This window comes from Podarcis muralis, chromosome 13 (genome assembly GCF_964188315.1).
Source record: "Podarcis muralis chromosome 13, rPodMur119.hap1.1, whole genome shotgun sequence".
NCBI classification, from domain to species: domain Eukaryota; kingdom Metazoa; phylum Chordata; class Lepidosauria; order Squamata; family Lacertidae; genus Podarcis; species Podarcis muralis.
The window spans coordinates 7,368,696-7,394,244 of NC_135667.1; the positions used below are offsets into that span (position 1 = coordinate 7,368,696).

General features: G+C 48.2%; 1 protein-coding gene across 1 annotated transcript; it reads left to right on the top strand.

Annotated features, from left to right (window-relative positions):
- The first annotated feature begins 619 nt into the window (after nt 1–619).
- Nucleotides 620–25,549, top strand: MMP14 (matrix metallopeptidase 14). The gene is made up of 10 exons (XM_028702065.2): nt 620–863; nt 10,285–10,433; nt 15,403–15,525; nt 16,421–16,728; nt 17,235–17,396; nt 18,155–18,318; nt 18,989–19,127; nt 19,512–19,662; nt 21,545–21,660; nt 23,188–25,549. Exons 1-10 carry the CDS (start codon nt 765–767, stop codon nt 23,508–23,510), a joined length of 1,734 nt encoding a protein of 577 aa, XP_028557898.1. The 5' UTR covers nt 620–764; the 3' UTR covers nt 23,511–25,549.

A 25,549-nucleotide genomic window follows, 5' to 3' on the forward strand; every position in this document is an offset into this window, starting at 1 on the left:
GGAGCGAACCACAGCTGTCAATTTTTTCCCTTTTATTGCGAGGAATCCTATTCGGAATAAGGGAATTTCCCTTAAAAAATGGGGAACGTTGACAGCTACGGAGCGAGCCATGTATGCATGCCGCCTTGAGCTCCTCGGTGGAAAGGCGGCGTATGCATGCAATAGTAGTCGCTGCAGGCACATTAAAGTCACATTAAGTTCCTGCCCCGAACTTTAACGGCGTTAAAGTTCAGCGCAGAGGGAAGAACCAGGGGATGGGAAAAGAGAGGTAGTAGAAGCGGGAAAGAGCATGCATTTCGGCCGCATGTGCAGAGATCCTCTGCTCAGGAGTTGAGCTCAATAGGCTTTGCTGCCTCCCAGGCGCATGCAAGACTGGAGGCTCCCTGCCTTTCTTCCTCTCCTTTCTTTTCCTCCTTCCTCCCTCCCTCCTCCCTCCCATCTTCTCCCCTCCGAGGGGAGTCTCTCTCTCTCTCTCTCTCTTTCTCTCTCTCCATCCTCCTCGCAACCCTCTAATTGGAGCCAGACCCCGCGCCCGACCACGTCTCCACTTTGGGCGAGGGGGAGAGACGGGGCGGAAGGAGGGAGCGAGGGAAAGCAGCGCGAGGAGGGGAGAGGAGAGAGAGAGAGGGAGGGAGGGGCAGAGAAACTCGACACCAGCAACTTTTTTCTTTTTTGCACGACGGGAGAAAGGGAGAGGGGAAAAAAAAAAGGCTTTCGGGTGAGTAGGATCGCCACAGAGCGCCACACTCGGGGGGAGAAGCAACATGTGTCCGTGGCTCGCCCTCCTCCGGCTGCTGCCCCTCGCCGTGGCCTTGAGCGCCCTCCTGCCCCGCGGATCCTCCACCTCCCGCTTCAGCCCCGAGGTGAGTGCCCTGCAAAACCGAGGGAGGTAATGCCAGCTCCCCCTGGCCAGCTTTCCTCCGTGCCTCCCTCCTCTTTTTCTCTTAATCCCCCAGGCTTTGCTTTGCCCGACCTGCTTCTCCGTTCCTTCCCTTGCATCCCTCCACCCGCCTTCCTTCCCCACTCCTTTGCTCTCTGCTTTCCTCCCCGCTTACGTTTTTCCCCTCCTTTTCTTTTCCTTACCGGACAGTTCATTCCTCCACGTTCCCGCTTGGTGCGCTTTTGTTCCGGGGAACCATTATTATTATTATTATTATTATTATTATTATTATTATTATTATTATTATTTTGCTATCAATGAGACCTATTGGAGAAGATCTCCCCATTATTTCCACCCCTTCACTTGCTGGCTTTCCCACTCCCTTCTTCCTGCCCTCTGCCTCGCTCTCTCATTCTCTTGCTCCCGCAGTAGCCTTTCCCCTTGTTTCACTCTTCTCTCACCTCTCTCTCTCTCTCTCTCTCTCTCTCTCTCTCTCTCTCTCTCTCTCTCTCTCTCGTTTGCATTCTGTACTCCTCTGCCAGCCCAGGTTCCTCATTCCTTCCTTCTGCGCCTTCCCCTCCTGCTAAGTTCTCTTAAATGCTCCATTCTTCGATGTTCTTGTCTCCACTTGTCTGCTGCAGAGATGGCTCTATTCCCTCTCTCTCCTTTGCTCTCTCTTTCCCTCGGCCTCTACCACACTCACTCGCTTTCAGCTTGGCACACATTATTCTCTACTTATTTATCAGCCAAGTGGCTCCCCTCTACCTAAACAGGATTCGTCCATCTCTCCAGTGACAGAGCCTTCACCTCTTCCCATTGACTGGGCTTATATATTGATTCCCCCCACTTTGCTTGATTGCTGTTTGCAGTTTAATATTTCTGCCTTCCTTTTTGCAAATTCCTTTGTATGTGTTCTGCCTTCCCCAGCACTCCTCCTTTAGGAAGCTTCTGACATCCACCCTTCCCTGGTGGTCAGTATGGCCTTTCCCAATCACTCCTGATCTTTCCCCCTTTTCTTCTTCTTCTTGAGACGCCCCTTCACGAGTCAGGCACGTTCTGAATTTTCCTTCCTGTATCTCCCTTCTGCCAAACTTCCCATCACCTTTGCTCCTATTCTTTTATTCACATTCCTTCTCCAGCTGTTCTTTCCATCTACTCCTCCCTTGCTTTTTCTTTTACCATCCTTTGTGTTCACCCCCCCCCTCTTTTCTTGGATGTGTTCTGCAGCTGGACTGAGAGATGGTGTTTTCTATGCCAAGGCATTTTCTGTTCCATTCGTTCTTTTGCCAACCTTCCCCATTCCCTCACTTCTCTGCGCTTTCGTGTTCCAGTTTTGGATGGCTGTCCCTTTGATGCAAGCTCCCTTTCTTCCTTGATTTTGCCCGTCAGCTTAAACACTTTCATGCCTTCTGCGCCCCCCCCCCCCCAATATTGATGTCTACCAAAATCCCTTCGTTTTAAGGCCTTTTCTCTTCCCTTTTGGAGAAATATTGCAGCTTAAACTCCCCTAAAGTGGATGGAAATCCAGCTTGCCTGCTCCCTTCCCTTCCCTACCCCTTTGTTTATGTACTTTTAAAGTTTTATTTATTTGCATTTATGTACTGGGTTCACACACCACCATTTCCACCCAGACACCCTCGAGGCAGCTTGCAACAGTCCATCAGATTGTCATGTAATCTCTTCCTTCCTTTCTGTTATTTGAACTGGCTCCCTGCTCCTTTATAAATCAAGTAATGTTAAGTCACAATTCATTCCTTGCTTCTGAGCCTTCACCATTCTCAACAAGCAGATAATTCCCTCTTTCATTGTGACCCTTTTCCTGTGCCCACTTTGTTCTCAGACTCCCTCCCTATCTTCCCATATCTATCCGTCTGCTTGTCCGCTTATATCTCTCTCTCCATCCACTGTTTTGAAGGGAGTTTGAAAGAGGGATTGTTACTTGTGGTGGTCACACTCATCATCCCTTTTCATTCTTTTTTTTGCCTCACTCAGCCAGACAAAAGAATTATGTGTATACACCAGAGAGAGTGAAGTCTGTCTCAAACCACTTTCAACTCCCTTTAAAAAAAGCTTCCACCTGCCCATCAATCATCTAATCTTATCTACTTCTTAGTCTGCCATCTCTCTGTCACCCATTGAGCATCTCTCATCCATATTTCTCCATTTAGCCATACATATCTCAGGCTCCCCATCCATCATTCTTCCATCTTCCTTCCCTCTTTCTTGATCACACTGCTCTCAGTTACGCAATCCTTGAAGGGGAAAAAAACCCCCAAACAAACCACCTTGGTCTCCTTCCAACTTTTCCTTGGCTTTTGACGGCGTGTCTGTTATTGTTACAGTTCCTTTCTTTCTCTTCTTCTTTTTGTTCCTTGCTTTTATTGCCGATCCAAGCAACTTTTGCTGCTAAAACACACACACACATTTTTTGTGGTAGCTGGGAATATTTTATGTTATGGGGGAAGAACCCGAATCAAGTCCTGAAATGTCCTCAGAGGAACAAAGACGTCTGTGGCCTTGATGGCTGGTTTGGAAGAAAGAGCTCTGAAGGACTTGGGGATCAATGAGGGCTAGAATGATGGTGGTGGACATCCACTGGCAGAAGATGCAACTGGAAGGATGTTTTTTACCTTGTAACCTAATTTTTGTGATAAGTTTGGAAGAAAAAATGAATTCAAAGAGAGAGAGAGAGAGAAGGAGAGAGGAATATGGGGAAAGAACTCAGGCAGGAAAAGGGCAGCTTTTCATGTGGGTGTTCTCAGCCAATTTTACAATTGGAAAAAAAATAATAACAAGAAGAAAAGGAAATGGACCCAGCATAGGAAGGCAGAGGAAAGAACAGTTCAGGGAAGTGGCGGTACCAGCTCTGAAAGGGGTTTGGCGGCTGTGACCTTAAGCCACTGGGGTCTGAATGCCAGGAATGAGGATGTGGGGAGGGACGAGACAAAAGAGGGCCTTGTCTGAACCCTCGAGGAAGTTTGCAAGTTTGCTCGGACAAGAGCGAAGGCCCGGGGACGGCTGGGGAATTCACTCTAAGGAAGGCTCTGGCCTAGGATGAAACGAAGGAGGAGGGCAGGACGGTTACTGTACCCAAAGGCTGCGTGGGCTGTGGGTTGTTTGTGTCTCTTTCTTTTCCAAGGGATATTTTTGAGACTTCAGGGATGAGACACGGTGACCGCTCCATCCCGAAGCGAGGGAAGGGAGGCAAGAGGGAGTGCGAAGGGAGAGCAAGCGGAAAAAAGCGGGGGCACGGGGTCTTTTTTTATACCCAAACGTTGGCGAGTAGAGCAAGGGAAATTGGGGGGGGGGGAGCGTCATGGACGGATAGGAAGGCAAGAAAATAATTGGCAACGCCCGAGGGTGTCGAAATTTGTCAGGCTCCTTGACATCATCACCTGGGCCTGCTCCAAGTTCTTTTTTTAAATCTTTGCCTTAAGGGGGTGTGTTTCTGGAAAAAAACACGCACACAAGGCCTTTATGTATAGAGTCTGAAATGTATACATTGCTGCTCACTTTGACCCTAAAGTCCCCATTTCCCTGTGCCCACTTGCTTGACTTAACTCTCATAAGTAAGGCCAAATATATCAGGAAAAGGTTTAGGCTGCAAGTCTAAGCACACTTACTAGGAGCGAGCCCCATCAAATACTTGTTTTGATTATTTATTAGATTTATATCACACCTTTCCTCAAGGTAGCATGGTTTCCCCCCTTCCTCATCTTACCCTAGGCGGTACTTTAGGCTAAGAGACAGTGACTGGCCCAAGGTCACCCAGCGAGCTCCAAGACTGAGAGGGGATTTGAACCTTGGTCTCCCAGGCCCTAGTCCAACGCTCTAACCACTATACTACCTTACTTCTGAGTAAGCACATATAAGATTGTGCATGCATAGTATTCTTCTTTTGTGGAGCGTGGAAAAGGATCTCCTCTGGTGATGTTAAGAGCTCAAGCAGCTTGGCACAAGAGGAGGCACTCCTGCAGATATTTGAACCCCAGGCTCTTATACAGCAGGCGTCGCTAACTTTGTGTCCTCCCAAGTGTTTTGGAGTACAGTTCCCACCGTCATGCTGGCTGGGGCTAAAGGGTGATGGAGAGTGCAGAACCAGGAGAGTGCAAGCACTATGTTGGTGAAGGTTGATTTAGGGCAGCATTGTCTTGAACTGGTCTCTGTGGTAGAATCATAGAATTGTAGAGTTGGGAGGGACCCCGAGGGTCATCCATTCCAACCCCCTGCAATGCAGGAATCTCATCTAAAGCATCCATGACAGATGGCCATCCAACCTCTGCTTGAAAACCTCTAAGGAAGGAGAGTCTGCAACCTCCCGAGGGAGACCGCACCATTGCCAAACAGCTCTTATGGCCAGAAAGTTCTTCCTGATGTTGAGCCGGAATCTCCTTTCTTGTAATTTCAAGTCATTGGTTCGAATCCTACCCTCCAGAGCAGGAGAAAACAAGCCTGTCCCCTCTTCCAGGTGACAGCATTTGAGCTATTTGAAGATGGCTTATCATATCTGGTGAATAGGGAGCCAGCGTAGTTCCTTCAGAGTTGATGTCGTATGTGTCTCTAGATAAACCAGGTAGATTGCTAGCAGGTGAATTCTGTATTAAGTGAAGGTTCTGAACTGTATTCAAGGGCAGCCCCATGCGTAGCACATTATAGTAGTCCAAGCTGGAGGGTGCTAGAGGTCAGGGTGGTCAGGCTACTGCTATTCAAGAAAGGCCACAGCTGTTAAACCAACCTAAGTTGCTAAGTTTCTTAAAACTTAACAGTGCAGTCGTGTGTGTGTTTACTTCAAAGTACATCTCACTGGCTCGGTGTACCCAAAGCACTAAGCCCCAAACCGTGGTTTAAGTGGGAAAGAGCAAACAGATTCCTAGGTTGTGGCTGTTTTGTTCCTTCTCTGGCCCAGCTGCTGCTGTTGTGAGTGAAGCTATGGTTTGGCACAGTGTTATGTCTGATCCCAGACTTGTGGTTTATCATACTCCGGACAAACCATGAATGGTAAAACCATAGAACAAACCTTGGTTGCAGCTCAAAAGGCCGTGTTCAGACAGCATACTAAGCCAAACCATGGCTTAGCAAACAGCAGTGCAGGAAGAGAAGTGGTCATAATCTGCTATGCAGGAAACCTGCATGTTTGTGCATTCGCACTAAACCATGGCTAAGCCGGGTCAGTGTGTTGCTATTATGTATTGAATTTTTATACCTCCTTATGCCAGGAGGTCTCAGGGCGTTTCACAGAACAAGATCAAAATATATAATCAAAATAAAAACAACAACCTAATAACTCTCCCCAGTGGGCTTTAATCAGCTGATGAATTGGTTAAAAGGTAGGTGATTAATCAGCTAAAAAAAAACACCCCTCTTGGATTGTTTGACAGCTATTAAAAATAAAACTTGCAGACAGAGGGGCAGCAGCTGTGTTGTATCATCCACTGTATGAAAAGCCAAAATTAGGGTGTTCCAAGGACAGGGCTGCCAGTGGCTACCAGCCATGATAAGAACACCAGAATAGAAGAAGAGCCCTGCTGGATCAGGCCAAGAGTTGATGTCATCCAGCATCCTCTTTCTAGGGGTGGCCAGGAAACTCGCAAGCAGTGTGTGTAAACAAGAATAGCCCTCTCCTGTATTTGTGACCTTCCAGCAACTGGCATTGAGAGAGGTAGACTGCTCCTAAGCCTGGAGGTTCTACAGTATTTCATTTGTCAAGGCCAATAATCACAGACAGACCTCTCTTTCCTTCTGGGATTGTGGGTGATTGCCCCTCTAATGCCCTCCAAGCCAACCTGGCCATTGCCATACCTTTGCAAGTTGCACTGTCTGCCCTCTCAACCGATTTTTCACAGGGTGCCCCTGAGTTCTGGTCTTCTGAGAGAGGGAGAAACATTTCTCTCTGTAGCTAAATGACACTTCCATGTGCAGAGGCAGTCTACCTCTGGGTAAAGAACAGGCACCAGGGATAGATATCAGGAAAGACCTGCCATGCTTATGTCTCAGGACGTTCTTTTGGGGTTGGCTGCTGTCAGGAAACGGATTGACAGGCTAGGAGGCCCTGTTAAATGATCCAGCCATGCAGTTGCGTTTTGAGGGGGTGGGAGAATCGCCCTTGCAAAACCTATCGCATCACAAAGGGTTAACTCTTCTCCTTTCCCCAGCTCTTCTCTCTTGTCTTCCCCACCATAATTCATTTGCTGCTTGTTTCCTGGGTTTCTCCCTCTGAGCAACATCCCTTTTGAATCACCTGATGTTACGCAAGGAGATGATCTATAATAAGTGTCACTCCTGAACCACAGTTCCTTGTAGAGATGACCCCCCTTCCCCTTCTTCTTCTTCCTGCTCTGTTCTTTTCATGCTGCTCAATTCCAGTCTCGCCACAAGAGCAGCTCCCCAAAAGCGTTGCAGAGACCAGCATCTGAAGATCTGATCGCAGGCGTCTTAGATCTGAGGAGAGCCTTGCCCAGCCTGCTTTACCAAGGGTCACCATGCCTGAAAATGGCTGCAGACAGAGTGATTCACTGTAAAAGATCAATGGAAGGGGAGCAGTGGGGCGGTGAGGGGGGAGGAATGGAGACAGCCACAAGGCCTGTGTGCCTGGCAGGAGCTGACACACAAAGCAACTGATAAGTGAAGGAAGCACTTAATAAATCCCACTGAAATTCGTGGAACTTAAGGTTGCATTTGATGTTCCCCTGACTGAACTGGGCAGGGGGCAGGGTGTGGGGTAAGTCCCCCTTAGCACCAGCCACAGTCATCACAGAATTGTGGAGTTGGAAGGGACCCCAAGGTCCAACCCCCTTCAATGCAGGAATCTTTTGTCCAGTGTGGGGCTTGGACCCCCGACCCTGAGATTAAGAGTCTCCTGCTGTACTGACTGAGCTGAAGCTGGTCCAGACGGACAGGCAGAATAAGGAGAATGTGTTATTTTGGGAGTATTTCAGGGCTTCCCAAACTTCCAACCCTCTTACACGGCTCCCCAAAGTGTACTCCTTTAATTTGCAAAATATATTTAATATTCCTCCCCTGTTGTGCCTTTGTATGAGTCACTGTTCTGGGTATGACTCCACTTGAGATCAGGTGGTTCTTTGTATTGGGAGCAATGGGATGAATTTATCATGCCCTGTTCGTCGCTATTGCCTTTCATCCAGTGGAGAACGATGGGAAGGAGGGCAAGGCGATCACGCAGAGGCACAATGTGTCAGCTCCTGAATCAGAAGGTGCTTTGGGCTCACAGCATACTTTTAACAGATTGGCAGACGGACAGAAAGATGAGTTGAATGTATGGGAATGAGTCGGTGGATGGGCAGCGATTGGGGAGGAAAAGTGGATGGACAGAGAAAGGAAAGAAAGATGGAGTCAATAGATCAGAACTGAGGATGCTGGGGCCAGTCAGGTGTTGTTGGACTACAGCTCCCATCATCCCTGGCTATTCACCATGCTGATGGGAGTTGGAGTCCGACGGCATCCAAAGGACTAAACAGGTCCTCAGACCCCATGATAGACTATATATGGAAACAGAAGGATTGCACTGTGAACTTCGTTTATTTCATAAATTTGATATACCGCTGGATTGTAAAAACGAAACCGCAACGTGATTATATAGGTGGATAGGCGTATGTGGAGGGAAAGGCTGATAGTTGAGGGGTGTCCTTTATAAAAGATGTCCTACCTCAAAGCAGGCAACAGAGAACACACAAATGGATTGATATGTAGGGAGGAGTGTGGGAAGGATAGATAGACGGGAATATGCTGAAAGATGGAAGCACTGAGTGGGATTGATACCAGCAATTATTGGGCAGTGAGTCTTTGCCATGGATAGTATGGCAGAGCTGACAGTATATGGACATAGATCAAGGGCGGGGGACATGTGGCCCTCTGGGTGTTGATAGACTACAATTCCCATCATCCCCAATGAGCATGACCAGTGGGCAGGGGTGATGGGAGTTGTAGTCCGGCAACATCTGAAGGGGCCAAATCTTCCCTACCACTGGGATAGAAGAAGCACAGAATAACAATAGTGGGGAGCCCCGTGCCCCATTCTCCAAGTCCTTTGTAAATGGATTCGTAATCTATGGAGGGTCCTGAACTTTTTTGACCCTCTGGACATTGCTGCACTCCAACTCCCATCAACCCCATCCAGTGTGGCCAATGGCTAAGGATGATGGGAGATGTAGTCCTGCAAAGGTCTTGAAGGCCACAGGCTCCCCAACCCAGTTTGTTTGATCTTCCTGGCAGCCAGCTATTTTGTTTGTCTTGAGCTATCCAGAGCGTGCCTGCATGCGGCGAGCAGAGCTAGCAGGAGAAGGGCTGGGATTTGTGGAAAACCTTGTTCTGAGGCCAGGGGTTGGCCTCTATCTGTGTCTGGTTCCTTCGAACCCTATGATTCTGTGGCCGAGCTCTCACCAAAGCGGTGAGCCAAGACTGGGCTGTACCACTTCAGATGGTCGAAGGGGTGGCACGTAGGCCCAAACTCTTGTCCATATGAAAATAACCCCCATGCATAAAATATTAGCACATCAGAGAGGCGGCTGCTCTAATATTCTTTGCTGTGCTCATCTTCTGCCTGAAGGGCTTTTGTTTTAAATCGGGTGAGCCGCCCCCGGCAGATTGAGGTGGCACAGTCCAGACACAGGTCTGACCATCTTAGTGAGAATGAAGCCTATAGGTAGAAATGGACGGAGGAAAGAAAAAATCCTGAAACAATTTGCCATGGCTCAGTCTTCCATTCTGCATTTTTTGGGTTGTGCACCCTTTGCAGTGATTCCGGCTTCACAAGTGCGCTTGTGACCAAACTCGAGATATATAAGCTAATTGCCAAATGGCACCTTAAACCTGGTCACCGCAATGCAATGTCTAGGTGCCTTTTTTTGCGGTAGAATTTATTGTTGTCGTCGTTGTGATTATTATTCTTTACATTTCTATACTGCTTTATATTTTAAAGAAACAATCTCAAAAATTGGTTTCCAGCTCATTGAAACGTCGAACAAAACAACCCAGAATAAAACAGGTTCAAGCTTCAAAGAAAAGAATTCAGATCCTTTTCTAAGTGACATTTGCCTTTCTCCATATTTTATTTACCTACTTAATTTATAGAGCTGCCCCATTGCAGAAGGGCTCCAGGAAGCCAGTGAGCTGGAGCCATTAAGAGTGTCAGACTAGGACCTGGGAGATCTGGGTTCAAATCCCCACTCGGCCATGAAGTTCACTGGGCCAGTCTCAGCCCCTTAACCTACCTCACAGGGTTGTTGTCAGGATTAACTGAGGGGGGGGGGCGTCAACCATGTACTCCTTGGAGAAAAATTTGGGATATAAATGCAATAAATAAGCAAAACGTGCCTGGGGAATTTCGACCACTGCTTGTGTCCTTCCTGCCGTCTGTGCTTCTCACACCCTTCTCCTTCTCCCCCCAGGCCTGGCTGCAGCAGTATGGCTACCTGCCCCCCGGAGACCTTCGGACGCACACTCAGCGCTCCCCGCAGTCGCTCACGGCCGCCATTTCGGCCATGCAGCGGTTCTACGGCCTTCAGGTGACGGGCACGGCGGACTCCGAGACCATGAAGTGAGTTCCTTCCTCCTGCTGCCGCCGCTCACTTCCTTCCTGGGTCCACCCAGTTCAGCATTGCCTACACTGGCTGGCAGCAGCTCTCCAGGGTGTCAGGCAGGGGGCCTTGCAGACGCCTATGTTGCGATGCTCAGGCTCTGCCACCATGGCCCTTGGTGTGACAAATTCTCCCTTTCAAAATCCAGTGGCAACTCTTCTCTCTTTTCACCGATAAAAGCCTTGAGAACTTCGCTTCACCCCTACCCACAAGAGAAGACCCCTTTTAAAAAATCTATTTTAGACCCATGCCCTTTTGAAGGCAATAACGCCCTTCTCCCTCCCAATAATTTATTTTTAAAACTTTTTTTTGGGTGGTGTGGGGGTTTGTTTGGCTGGGAGAGTTGCATGTTTCTAGAGAAGGCTGTTGCCTGCTTTTTTTTTGTCTGTGTTTTCGTTCATTTTGAGCTGTTTTGCTTTCTTTGTCGAGGGGTTTCTGAGCATTGCCAGTTTTTCTTATGGGAAATGTGTGCTTTTGAGGCTCCCCTACAACAGTTTTTGGGGTTCCAAATGTGCCCCAGGCCCCAAACCATTTGGGACCACAAACTATTTGGGACCCCAGTTTTAAGGTGTAGCAGTAAGTAGTAATAATAATTGTTGCAAACCATGCAGTCCAAAAAATTAGATTGTATTTACATGGTTCACTGAGGTGCTGTGGCAACTTCAGTGCTTTTGGTACGTGGGGTCTTTTAGTCATGGGGTGGGGGTACTTAAACAAAGCTGTTTTGCTTTACTGGGAAACAGTATCAGAGGGGAATTGTCTCCTTAAGTACTGAAACCAAGCATCAATCAAGCAAATGGGGTATATTTCTCACAGGTCCTATCATGGCGACATTCAGTGACCTGCTTCAGCCATTTTGAAATGAGCGTGTGGTCGGCAACTGTGTCCCTTGGTTGCCTGCCGGCCTAAGTTGGGTAAAGAGGAGAATTGAGAACTGTGAGGGCCTTTCTCATTCAGGGTACACGCTTGGTGAGACCCAGCCGTGATAAAGCTCTACTGAATTCAAGGAGCCACCTCGTAGATGATAAATCTCGAACTCAGGACAGGCAAGACCACCAGTCCAGGAGCTGAGATTTGTCCCTTGCGAGGTGCTTCCTGCATTCAGAAAACTTCTCCTATCCAGACTTCTGAGATTTGAAGGCCTACGGGCAGTTTTTCCAAAATGCCGCATGGCATTTCTCAAAACGCTGGTGGTGGGAACACGATATTATGAAACCACCTAAAAGGGCCATGATGTAACCGAGAGAAATGCTGGGACTGTGGTTGTGGCTGGGTGGCTGGCTTCCAGTTCCCAGCGCTGGCAAGCAGGCAGAACGGCTGAGCGGCATCCTGTCCCAGGGGTGGCCCTCGTATTGCATACAGAGCAAGCAGTGTCTGGTGGAGTTAGGGCTGACCAGTGGAACTCCACACCACAAGAGCTTGGCGAGGGTACAAAGAACAGAGGAGGAGGAGAATTTTAAACAGGACTCAGAAGCAGCTTCCGGGTGGGTCTTCTAGTGCTGGATCTACAATTTTTGCAGCGGGGGGGAAACGTATGCACTGCTGCCCCCCACTTTGACTGTGAACTCTCTCTCTGTGAGATGGGGGCTCATCTTTCATGGTGGCAGTGCGTAGTTGCCAACTGCAATGTGCAACATCGTCCTTTATTTTATTTTTATTTTTAAAAGATATTTATTGAAATTTTGAACAGTAAAACAAACTTCACAATCAAAACAAAAAAGAGAAAGAGAAAACATTATCACAATCAAATAAAAACAGAAAAATGCAATACAAAACATAAAAAAGTAGAAGAAAAAAGACATAAAAATCCAGTTTCTAACTTATTGTTTTCATAACCCTCCTTCCTGACTTCCTCACATCTCCCTTTTCTGTGTTCCCTTTTACATAATCATATTCAGCAGTGCCTTACCCTCTTTCAAATCTTATTCTATGTTATACATTTCAACTATTATGTCTCCAATTTTTCCCTTTATATCATTTTGTTTAAATTTGACATAATGTTATTCTAGCTTTTTCACCCTTATTCTTATAAAACATTTCTTACATATTCCTTTCAACATCGTCCTTTAAAGCACGTTAAGTGGTTCCTAAACTATAAGCTCCCTCTTTCTAAGCTCTCCCCAACCCAGTTTAGTCTAGGGCCAGCACTTGCCTGTCACGTAATTGCAAACTCCAGCCGAAAGAGCAATTTTATTTGCCACGGCCGGTGAGGTGTGCCAGGACTGCCCTCTGCTCTCCTCCCCTGCAGAGCCTCAACCAGGCCCCATCTTGAGTCCTGGCATGGACGTCTCCTGCCTACAAGCAGAGATGTGCACTGCCCGGAACAGGCCTTGTCTCGCTTTCGCCAGCCTTGCCACTGCCAGTCCAGCAAGCTATGGCCAAGCTGAAGGTGGCAGGCCTGGTGTCTTCTCTGCCTTGGTCAACAAATATTGGGAAAGCGAAAAGTCTCGCACATCTCCACTATGTTTGGCATATAGAGCTAGGTGACCGGCAGCAAATTGGCACCCCTTGGCCTGTATAAAGCTGATAAACCAGTGTAAGAACTCCATGCTGGATGATGGGATTTGTAGTCCAAGGCATCCAGAGCTGTGGAAAGCTGGTTTGGAGATCCTTTGCAAAAAGGAAGAGCGGGGCAAGAGAAACCCTTTAAAACATGTTATTTGCTTGTCTGTTCTGGCTTAGTAATGATACGGGGAAGGGCTGGGTGAGAGGGTTGATCAGGGATGATGGGGCTTGGAGTCCAACAACTTTGGTGTGGTGGGGCTACTGGTTTCCTTATCCCAGTGCCGAAAGCATCCCAGAAAGGCTTCTTATGCTAGGCAGAGGAAGTCAGAATTGTGGGTGTGGAGGAAGGGAGAGGGGAATTGGCAAAGAATGGCTTAGTGTGCACCCTGGCAAACGACAGTGCCGGAGAAACAAGTTGGCGTGCATATGCCGTTGTTTCAGGCAGCAGCTCCTCCTTACAACAACTCTGTGAAGCAGGTTACGCCGAGAGACCGCAATCGGCCTCAGGTCCACCCAGGCAGCTGAGTAGGGATTCGAAACCTAGGTCCTATTCTTGCATGCAAAACTTTGTGCTACTGTCCCACAACACTATGGCTCCTGAAGCAGAAGCCCAGAACGATACCCCTCCGCATGAATCCATGAGGGCCCAATCCACCAAAAAGTTACCTCGTACAATCTTCTGTCTAATGGAGCTGTCGTCAGCCTGCCTCCTGCTCTCAATAAGACCCAGAATCAGCTGTCTGAGTTACGGGCTGGCGGCTATTGGCTTAGTGTCCTCAGTCTATGATGCCACCTCTATGTTGTGAACTGCCCTGAGATCTATGGTTGAAGGGTGGTATACAAATTTAAAAATAATAATAAATAATATCAATGCAGTCAGAGAGCAGAGACAGGGCTTTGCCTCCTCAGGAGTCTTGCTTCTCTTTTGGTCTTCATAGCAGTGGGCATTGTATATGATCACAGCATCATCATCCTGAATCCTTCTCCATCTGTAGTTTCAAGCGGCAGAGGCTGGCTGCTGCTGCTGCTTCTTCTTCTTCTTCTTCTTCTTCTTCTTCTTCTTCTTCTTCTTCTTCTTATTATTATTACAGTATTATTATTAATTTTTTTATTTATACCCCACCCTCCCCGGCCAGAACCAGGCTCAGGGCGGCTAACACCAATCAAATTACAATAAAACATAATAGAAAAAGAAAAAACAGTTAATTAAAATACGGGTTAAAATACAATTTAAAATGCAGCCTCATTTTAGTAGTAGCCCATAAATCAAAACCATAAGGGGAGGGAAACATGAAGGTCAGACTTAGTCCAAATCAAAGGCCAGGCGGAACTGCTCTGCCTTGCAGGCCCTGCGGAAAGATGTCAAATCCCGCAGGGCCCTGGTCTCTCGTGACAGAGCGTCCCACCAAGTCGGGGCCAGTACTGAAAAGGCCCTGGCCCTAGTTGAGACCAATCTAACCTCCTTGCGGCTCGGGACCTCCAAAGTGTTGTCATTTGTGGACCTTAAGGTCCTCCGCGGGGCATAACAGGAGAGGCGGTCCCATAGATACAAATACCACACTGCCCCACCAACCTCGGTTTGCAGCTCCCCACCTCTGCTTTCCTGTCTACAGTCTGCCCAAGGGTGGAAGTACCCTGTCTGCTTCCTCCCCCTTAGTCTCAGTGTTGCCGTTTTAGGACCAAGCAGGGAGAAGGATGGCAGACAGAACTAGAATGAGCTGGCTCTGTCTGCCATTGACTCTGACTTCACCTGCTGTTGTGTCCCCACGTCTTCCACTCTACCTGTCCCGATACGCACCAACCCCCACTAGTTTCAAAACGGCTAGAATGTAAATAACTATTCCGACGGAAGCAGCGGTAAATGCTGGCGAGATGTCAAGGCATTGTCAACCACCAACATCACCGTTTATCTCATGCTTTCTAAATGTAAGTCTCAAAGCAGTCCATAAAATATGCAAACACTTCGAACTTTTAAAAGCAAACGCATCAATAAAATACAATTATAATTTTTTTGCTGAAAGCGCTCCTCCAACAATACTGACCCTATACGAAGGACACATGCTACCCCAGCCTACTAAATGATTAACACCACAGACAGGCCGGAAATCATACTGTAGTATGATTCCAAGAAGGAACCAAGGGTAAACAGGAATGACTTAGCCTGGCAACTGAAAGCTGGCAGTGGTGGTGCCAGGCTTTCCACAATTCCACAATCGGGGAGTGATCACTGAAAAAGCTTTTCTCACATTGTCCCCCTCTCTCAGAGGCGGCGCATGAAGAGAGACGGACCTCATGACAGTCGCTGAGCCCGGGCAGGTTGTCTGCACGGCTAACATGGGGAGGTCGACCTACAGAGACTTTGGTGAGATAGAAATGTGTTTCTCAAGGGGAGCTGGAACCTTAAATGCGTCTTCCTTCTTCTAGGGCTATGAAGAGGCCCCGCTGCGGCGTCCCAGATAAATTTGGAGCGGAGATCAAGGCCAATGTCCGGCGCAGGCGCTACGCCATCCAAGGGCTGAAGTGGTCACACTACGATCTTACTTTTTGGTGAGGTTGGCAGAGGAGACGGTATGGGGCAGGGAGTCGAAGGGCTGATCTGTGGGAAAGGAGAATTAGCTGTGGGGATGGATCTGTCAGAAGAAAGGCAGGCGATATAGAATTACGGGGGGCAGAATTCTGACTTGTTACCAGAAGAAAATGCAAATATGGGGTTATTTTTATACACATTTTGTGTCGTCCTGATGTTGAAATCAACATGGGACTTCAAAGGGGGAAACGTTTAGGAGATGAGACAATGAGGCAAAAAGCATGAGTAAAAAGGCAGCGTAGTGGCCTCTTGAGAAAGACCTGGGAGCTACATGGAAGGCAAAGTCTGACTCCTCAAGCCCCACTCTCAATTTCTTGCTCTGCAGCTTCATTTTTGAGTGCCCCACATGTATCCTAGCAAACATCATTTGCTCAAACTAAACACTTCAGATAGTAAGAAATCTGACGGTCCGAATAAGCCAACACATTTTGCGCTACAAATCCAGATTCTCCGGTTTCCAGGCAACGGAGCAGATTTCTCTCACCCTATTTTTCAGTGCTTTCCCTGAAAGTTTTCCAAAGTGGCTGTCAGAGGAAGGGCAGAAGTCATAACAAGCTTTTGGCACCATTGTCCTGCCTGAAGAGCCATCTTAAGAGGGGGAAGCAGCTAAATGGGGTGCGTGACTGAGAAAGGAGGGAGAGCTTGGAAGGTCATTTTAGCCGGACAAAAGGAAATCTGAAGTTGGGTGGACAGGGATGATTGATTAGGAGGATTCTAGGGATCCTGAGAGGGATGTCTAAGCCATCACTTTGTGGAAGCAACACAGGTTCAGAGGTCTACATGCTTGAGATGGTTGAGGTATCAGGACGGGCCTTTCCAAAACCCTTGGGATTTCAACTTCTGCTTCCGTTCCAGCATCCAGAACTACACACCCAAGGTAGGAGAGCATGCCACCTTCACCGCAATCCGACGCGCCTTCAGCGTGTGGCAGTCTGTAACGCCACTGCGCTTCCGCGAGGTTTCCTACTCGGACGTGCGAGAGGGCCGCCAGCCGCAGGCCGACATCATGATCTTCTTCGCCGAAGGCTTCCACGGCGACAGCACCCCCTTCGATGGCGAAGGAGGCTTCTTGGCCCACGCTTACTTCCCTGGGCCCCACATCGGTGGCGACACTCACTTCGATGCTGCGGAGCCTTGGACGTCCCGCAGCGATGACCTTAGCGGTGAGTGGAAGTTTAAGGTGCTGGAAGGACTTTGGGGTGGGGTGGGGGAGATAAAATGTCAGGAAGAAGAAGCGTAGATGGTGGCAGACGTGACTGACGAACCCTTGGGTGGGAATGAGTCACCATGAGTAACAATTGGCGAGAAGAAGGAACCCATCTCTCCTCATCGGCTCGAGACCAGCCAGAACATCACTTCCTTTTTCTAGTTCCCCAAATCTCATAATGAAGTGAGTTCTAGACAAAAGCAGAAGGATTTCTTAGGAAGGAAACCCCCTGTATCCAATTCCGTATTTTCTCCTGAGCCCAGCCTTTGTTCGATTAGAACCGATATCCGTGAAAGAATGGCCCCGTGTCCAGCTATCCTTGACCCAAGTAGTGTTGAATTCCCCTTGGCCAAGATTTTTGCACTCCTTGAACCATTCAGTGTCCTTCATCTTGAGGGGATGGTTGACTCTGGCAAACCATTTGCAAAGAACGCTGGTAAATCGTTGCTTCCCTCCTCGTAGGAAATGACATTTTCCTGGTTGCGGTGCACGAACTGGGCCACGCTCTGGGTTTGGAGCACTCGAACGACCCGTCCGCCATCATGGCTCCCTTCTACCAATGGATGGAAACGGATAACTTTGAGTTGCCGGAAGATGACCGCCGAGGCATACAGCAATTGTATGGTATGACCCCTCTTAACTTCCGTTGTGACTTCTGACCCCTTGGCCTGATTCCATTTCTACGCTTATATCACTCTCACATCCCTGAGCAGAGCTGGGCTGTGTGGCTGGTAGCTACAAAACCCACTGTCAATTGTTCCCTTAGCATGGCCAATTAAGAGAGTGCTTCAAGGGAATGGCGGCCATTTTTTTCCTGGCCTACTTTGAGACTTTCTGCTTCCAGTTCCACTCAGCCAGTGGCGTGGCGTGGGTTGTCAGCACCCGGGGCAAGGCAAGTAATTTGCGCCCCCTAACCCATGGATTTGCGCCCCCTAACCCGTGGATTTGCGCCCCCTAACCTGTGGATTTGCCCTAACCCCAGATGTTGCGCCCAGTGCGGCTGGCCCCCCCTGCACCCCCCACGCTACGCCACTGCTCAGAGCTGATTTTCCAACTTTACACTGATAACTAGCCGCCTCCTTTGGAATAGGGATATGCTCCAGAGCACGACAGAGTCATTCATCTCTGTTGTTTGCCCCCTGCCATTTTGTAATTGGCGGAATAGTGCCCTTGAACATGGAGGCTTGATTTTAAGTTGTTATGGCTAATAATAATTCCTCAAAAAAGGGGGAAATCTCAGGCCAAACTAAAATCACCCCAGTTCTTCGCTGTAACCCTGACTTCTTAGAACTTTCATTGCATGTTTTATTCCCACACAAAGCTGAGCCTAACCCTGCGCCCAAAGGTTTGAGATTATTAACCCTTTGCATCCTTGTCTCCAGGAACCGAAATCGGCCACCCCAGTAAACCTCCGCCTATCCCTCGAACCACTATGAAGCCCCGAGTCCCAGACCGGCCGCCCAAGAACCCATCGTACGGCCCCAACATCTGTGACGGGAGATTTGACACCATCGCTGTGCTAAGGGGCGAGATGTTTGTCTTCAAGGTTAGTCCAGTGTGGGGAGCATAATCAGAGCCTTAGGCTGTGGGAAGGGCAAAGCAGAGAGGGGAGGTTATGAGTTTGTAGGAAGCCCTGCTTTGAAGCCATCTCTGAAAATGCTATTATCTGGGTTTATGTTTGCTACATAAAAGAGATAGATTCATCATTATGTGACAAGATTTTTTTTTTTTGGGGGGGGAACCCTGAACTCTGCAACCTGTATATGAAATACGGAGATTTAGCAAATCTGCTTATTTTGCGTAATTTATTAAGCCTCTATTAGTCATGGTTGCAGACTAAGGTGTATGTAGGCTTCTGGTTCCCATTCCCTTGATAGCTACTGACATTCTAAGTGGAATCTCCACAAACACAGGTTTAATATTTGCTGTGTATTTCAAGCTTGCCTGTTTAACCTTAGGGGCTGGAAATGTTTGGTTTTTTTAATTTAATAGTCAGAATGTAGAAATCAGTACCCAACATCATCTTTCATTAGTAACCAACGTCAGCCCAAACCCAGCCTGACTGTGGAATTGCAAAAGCGTGCAAGCACCAGCTATTATTGCAACACCCATTAGCATCAATATCCTCACGCATGGACCCACAGATCTGAGTAAGCAGGGCAATTTAAACACTGTTTTAAATCATTTGACAAGTTTGGAAATTCGCTCCTTTCCAGGACAAATGGTTTTGGCGAGTCCGGAACAACCGAGTGATGGACGGGCACCCTCTCCCTATCGGCCAGTTCTGGGTTGGTCTCCCCTCAACAATCAACACAGCCTATGAGAGGAAAGACGGCAAATTCGTATTCTTTAAAGGTTGGTGGACTGTTATGAACTGTTTGCTTCCGAAGGCAGCAAGGTCTTCCTCAGTGTGGGATGCCAATATGTTACATAACTAAATATATTATTCAACCTTTCCCAAATATATATTTTTTTAAAATTACTGTGATTTATATACCTTTTAATTGCTGAGGTGGGCTGTGCTGCTGTCCTGCCAAAGTCCCTTCCATGGGAAAACAGCCTTGTAGGCCAAATTGGGACCTGTGCCGGGCTAAATTTGGCCTCCAGGTCAAAGCCCCACCCCATAATTCTTTGTGGTGTTTGATGGGGGTGGAAGTTTGGTCCTCTGGCTAGGGAATGCTAGACGTGGTTAAGACTGCTGGTGCATCTTGGGAAATCAGGTGGCCTTCCTTCTTTCAGGGGACAAGCATTGGGTCTTCAACGAGGCCACCTTGGAACCCGGCTACCCAAAGCACATCAAGGAGCTGGGCAGAGGGCTTCCCACAGACCGGATCGATGCCGCTCTTTTCTGGATGCCAAGTGGGAAAACCTACTTCTTCCGGGGAGACAAGTGAGTTACTGATAAGCTGTTGTGGCCCACTAAAGCGGCTCACATTTCGCACCCAGCAAACCAGACTTCTTACCCAGCGAACGGTTGAAATCGTTTCAGCTTCAAGACTTCTAGTCATTTGTTTGTCAGATGAAAATGCGGGAGGATTTGGGTAACGAGCGCCGGCTGTTTTGGGGGAAGAAACCACTGGGTGGTTCAATGAGTCCTTTGTCCCTGCACCCAGGTCAGAAGGGTAATTTGCACGTCAGGACTGCTGCAAAATTCCCTGTGGCTTTGCCCTGCCTGGGCACAGTTCACCATCTCTCATGTCCCTGGACTCACACTCAGGCTCCACCTCCCTGCTCGGCAGGCGAGACAGGCTGGCGGCAGCCTTGGGATCCCACTTCAGTCAGCTTCCATTGGCCCTCCACTGTGCCGCAGGACACCTGTGTCGAGCCTAGGCCCAAAACTCTGCCTGCGTACATCTGCTCTGGCTCCTTGGGACCAAAACAGAGTTGGAAGAGGTTGGAGGTCTCACAGCCAAGCCCCTTCGCTCAGCGCTCCCACCCCATCCATCGTGGTCTTTCGAAGCATTCTGTGCACGAGTGTCTGAATCTCATTGCTGTGTCCAGGAGGCCATGTGCAGAGAAGGTTGCCATGCAATGGCAGCTTCCCTGGGCAGAGTGGAGAGAAATTGCTGCAGTTTCTCAGAGCGAAGCAGGTTGCCAGCCAAGTCTCTGTGGGAAGCGAGTGGTCATTGTGAGACCCTTTTTGTGAGCTGGCAGGTGACGCTGTCCTTTTTGTTTTCCATGCATAATTTTTGGGAAGCTTTTTTGCAACACACCCCGTGCCCTAGAATAGGTTGCTTGTGCAAGCAAATGGACACAGGAGGATAGGAAGTTGACATAGTACTGAGTTAGGCCATTGGGGGCCCATCTTGCTCAGTACTGTCTTCACTGACTGACAGCGGCTCTCTAAGGTTTCAGGCAGCCCTGCTTGGAGTTGCCAGAGATTGAACCCCTTCTGTATGCAAGTCAGATGCTGTACCACCAAGCTATAGCCCTTCCAAACAATATTCTACTGTGAGTTGCAGGCGGGGAGGCAAAGAGCTGAAGATCAGGGCACAGAAGCAAGTTCTGCTCCCCCAGCTAACTAGGAATCTTCCTGGTCCTTCCCTTCTGGGTTCTGTAATTTCACCAGTCAACACCTGCACATTTCCAAGCCTGTCTTCCCATCCTTGAGGGCGAAGAGATTGGCTTTTATTTCAAAAGAACGGCAACTGAGATTGACAGGATGCTGAACACTGCACCTGCCCTCAGAATCTCTGCTTTGCATGATCACCTTGAGAGATAGGCCAACGTAGAAGTGTTTCTGGTTTCTTATTAAACCTAAAGGTTTAGTTCTTTTGGTTGCCAGTTTGCTGTGTGCAAGTTAGTAGCCCTGCGGACCTCAGAATACTGCCCAGGGCAAAAAGTCCCAAGTCAAGGCAGTGGGGGATGTTCTTCTGAGTAAATTTAGCTTGGGCTGCACACTGCAGACGTTTTACCTGCAGATCCTCAAGTGCTGTCTTGCTCATTGACACCAAAGATCCCAAACTGCAGGCAGGAGATATTTCAGATATTCTTAGATTGCAACTTTCTGAGCACTGGCCATGCTTGCTGAAAGGGTTGGTGGGAGTTTTCCACCCTTGGTCTAACCCTTTCTAAAGGCCCTCTTAGCCACATCATGCAATCTTGAATTCCAATTTAAGGCATTGTCTGGCCACCAGAGGGAGGTTTGATCACCGCTGCTGCAGCTTTCTTGCTCATCCCGTCAGGGGGCTTTGCTACAAAGAGGGAAAGCAATTACTTTTCTCTTTCTGCTCTGCAGTCTTTTTAACACGGCGTTCTTTTTCATTCTTCAGATATTACCGCTTCAACGAAGAGAGCCGAACGGTCGAGCCCGGCTACCCCAAGCACATTTCTGTCTGGGAAGGGATCCCTGAGTCACTCCGGGGGGCTTTTATGGGCAGCGATGAGGGTGAGAAAGGGGGAGCGGAGGGGGGGGCTATTGGGTGGGAAGAAAAGGGGCTGATGAAAATGCTCCACTTTCTAACGCAAAGCTAGGAAGGATGCAGCCCACCTGATACTGACTTATGTAAGAAGCAGCTGCCAACATTCTGTGACCAAGAAAGAGTGAACGAATAAAATTGGATGGTGGTGTGCAGATAGGGTCAGGATTCGATACCTAATAGCTGGAGTCATTGTAGCAGGGAGCTTAATCAGCAGCCACCATATTGCAGCTATGCAGAAAAAGTTGAATTGCTTCACTCTAGGACATCGTTATGCATTCATTGATTATTATTAAGGGAGTGCACGGTTTTCCTTCACAACTATCCTTGTGTGGCAGATGAGGCTGAGAGACATGGGCTGGCCTAAGGGTCACCCAGTGAGGGATTTCAACAGGAGTAGGCCCAGCCCTTGTCCAATATTGCGTCTCCTCACCATTGCAGTGAGGGCAATGCCTGCCCTGTCCCCTGATGTTGGCAGAGGGTAGCCTGGCCTCAGCCGCAGGAATCTCCTGAAGAAATGCACTGCAAATAGGTGCATAGATTATGCAAAGAATGCCTGCCAGGTGCTTCTGTGTGAAAATCAACCCCCTGCACACTCAGCCATTCAAAAGGCGTCCCGTTTTAATGACTAATAATCGTTTGAGCCTTCATGAAAGATGGCTGATGCGATACCGTTGACCGCCATTGTGGAGTTAATGTTGTGTTCCTAAAATGATTCAGCAGGTTGCAGCTGGTAATCGTTTATTAAAACATGAATTTTTCAGTATGTGAATTTTTTTAAAAGGAAGCTTTACCCTTCCCAACTCTGATCAGGAAGCCATTTTGCTACAATGAAATGTAAAATGCCTTAAAAAGTGATTATAGCTTGAATTGAAATCCAGCCGTAAAAACTACTTGATCTGGAACCAAAGGTTATTTTTACAAATTTCTAACGTGAAATGAAAGTGAAGATTCAAATAGAAAACATTTTGTTTTCAGAATAATGAAACTATTCAGTGTGAAATACCATTTTTCTCACAAAAAAAGTCTCGGATGAAATAAAGCATTGCCTTTGTAATTTACACATGCCTTTATAATTGACACATTGGTGTCAAAATCCAAAGGGAAGGTCTGAAATGACCATTTGGGCCCCAAATTCTCCACATGTACTCAAAATGGGGGGCAGAAAATGGAATTCGGATTCCAAAGCTTAATCTGTAAAACACAGGCAGATACCACTTGAATTCCAAATATGAACACGAAATAAAACGTGCTTTGCAAGGTCCTCAACTTGAGACTGAAAATTAACTTTGAAGTAGCCACCAGACAGCTCCTACATCCCTGCCTCAGATGGGTTTACAATTTAAAAGTGGGATTCAGAATTTCACAAAAACCATCTCGAATTTTATTGGAAATGATCCCATTGTTGCTCTCGGATGATTTTTTCCTTTGCTGTTATAATTGACTCGCATTATCTTCCCTGTTTCTTGACCACCCCCTATTCCTCCCCTATATAGTTTTCACCTACTTTTACAAGGGCGACCGTTACTGGAAGTTCAACAACGAGAAGCTGAAGGTAGAGCCAGGGTACCCCAAGTCTGTGCTCCGAGACTGGATGGGATGCAGCTCGGGCGGCGACCGCCAGGAAGACGGCGAGGAGGTCATCATCATCGAGGTGGACAATGCGGAAGCAGGGGAGGTGAACGCAGCCGCTGTGGTCTTGCCCATCCTCCTGCTGCTCACCATCTTTGCCCTGGGGATCGCCCTGTTCATCTTCAAGCGCTACGGCACGCCCAAACGGTTGCTGTATTGCCAGCGTTCCCTGCTGGACAAGGTGTGACAAGGCGAGTTCCCTCGCTGGGCTGGGAGCACAAGGGCCTTCCTGTCTCCCTCGCCTTGGCCACCATTTCTCCTCCGGTGCTTCTTTCGTGAACCCTTTTGCCCTAGTCGCCACACTCTTCCTTCTCTGCCTTTCCCCGGTGCTGCCCTGCCGCCATTTTGTCCTCCCTGCGCTCCTCTTCTGGCCTTCGTTCTGCCACTGCTCCTTGCGTGCTACTTCCTTAAGCCATGTCCTGATCTCCTCTTCTCCACTTCCATTTTCTCCTGCTGCATCCTTTCCCCTGGTCCTGTTCTCCCTCTTTCCTCTCCTCCCCACTTCTCCTCCTTCTCGGTCTCTTCATATCCCTTCCACCCCCAGCGGGTGCGCTGAGCATGCTCACCATGAGTGTAACTTGAGGAGGCAAAAGAGGACCTTCTTCCCCCATGCTGGTTTCGGTCTCCGCCCGACCCCCGTCGCAGTGCACCCCTTGACCTCCGCTCGGGAAAAGGAGACTTCGCTTTGACCTGCCAACCTGCAAGGCAGGGGGATAAGACAGCACACTGTGAACGCCCACCAAGGTTCCCCCCCCCCCGGCGATCTCCCATGGGTGGGATCGAGGTTAAATTATCACGGCGACCCTCCCAAGTATCCGCTGTTGTTAATGCCGCCCACCTTCTTTCAGGGTCACATGGGAATGAATGATGGGCAGAAGCATGGGTACCCTCTATTAGGAGTGATGGGAGGGGAGTTGCAGGTTTCGGCCTCGTAGTGGGCGGAGCTATGCAGACGAAATAGGGAAGCTGCAGAATTTTGGGGCGGGGCAACGTAGCACGGCATTCCAACTCGCTTTATCATTCCATTGGGCGTGGCTTGAAAAGGAGGGAGGAGCCATGGCTGACCAATAGAAGCGCTTATGTAGATGACCCAACAGGGAGGGCCCTTGGTGGAAGACAAGGGGCGGGGTTTAAAATGTGGGGCGTGGCATGACAGCTCATACCTTTTGGAGGTGGGGAAGCATCTTAAAGGGCCAAACCTTGGGAAAGTGGAGGTCTCCCGCGCAGCTGAGGTGGAGTTGGCCATTGGTACCCTGAATGCAACAGGGAGTGGGGCAAGTTTGGGAGCAGTAGGAAAGGGAAGGGTGGTTGTGGCGGTCGGTCTGGAGGTGGAGGTAGAGGTAGAGGAGGAGGAGGTGTAGAATGGGATGGAGGTGGTCAGCACGGTTCAAATGATTTTGCATAAATGTTTACTCCAATGTCTGATTATAACTGCATGAAGTTTACAGTTGTCACTTCCAATCCATTCTGGATTCTTAAAAAACCCCCAAAAAAGCAAAGTAGCAATTTCCAAAAATGGGGGGGCTGGGGGGGAGTGGAAGAAAAATTCCTATTGCACCAGAGAACTGCCTCAAACTGCCTTATCCTCCTTTCTTAGGGAAAACGTTTAATTTTGTTTGTTTGTTGAATATGTAATTTTTTAATTATTCTATAGAAATGCCTTTTTTGAAAAAAGAAAGTTTAAAATAGTGCATTAACAGGGTGGGGAAATCAGAATAGGGGTGGGAGACAGAACCCCCAAATCCTGCAGGCCGGGAACGAGGTATCTAAACTCTCTCCTATTCAGACCATTTTCCATTGGGGGTGGGGGAGGGCGTGTCTGAAATCTGGGTCTTGTGTTTTCAAATGGTCTCCAAACGGAATTAAACTGTGTTTAACGATACATTTGGGTTTGTGGGCGGGTTTTTAATATTGTTTATTGTTTCACTTTATTGTTATTATTATTTTGCTGTTATTAATAAACACCCATTCTTTGGGAGGGGAATATAACATACATCGCTGGGGCCTGTAGGCTGTTTTAAATCTGTTATTCCTTTTAACGTTTAGCAATAAAAACCCCCATTTCTGGGTGGAAATGGACTCAAAATGCTGGGAGTTTTCAACCATTTATTTTATTTTATTTTTGTCCCCACACAATTTGTTCATGACTATTTTGTTATTAAAAATAATCACCAGAGATTTTTTTTGGAAAAAAATAAATGCTGGAATTTCCCCTCCTTTTTAGTA

Bases quoted from the DNA above. Each gene is read 5' to 3' on its own strand.
- MMP14 (XM_028702065.2), top strand. From the start codon at position 765: ATGTGTCCGTGGCTCGCCCTCCTCCGGCTGCTGCCCCTCGCCGTGGCC. The intron at 19,128-19,511 runs GTTGGTGGACTG...TCCTTCTTTCAG, and splicing joins CAAATTCGTATTCTTTAAAG to GGGACAAGCATTGGGTCTTC. The intron at 21,661-23,187 runs GTGAGAAAGGGG...TCCCCTATATAG, and splicing joins TTTTATGGGCAGCGATGAGG to TTTTCACCTACTTTTACAAG.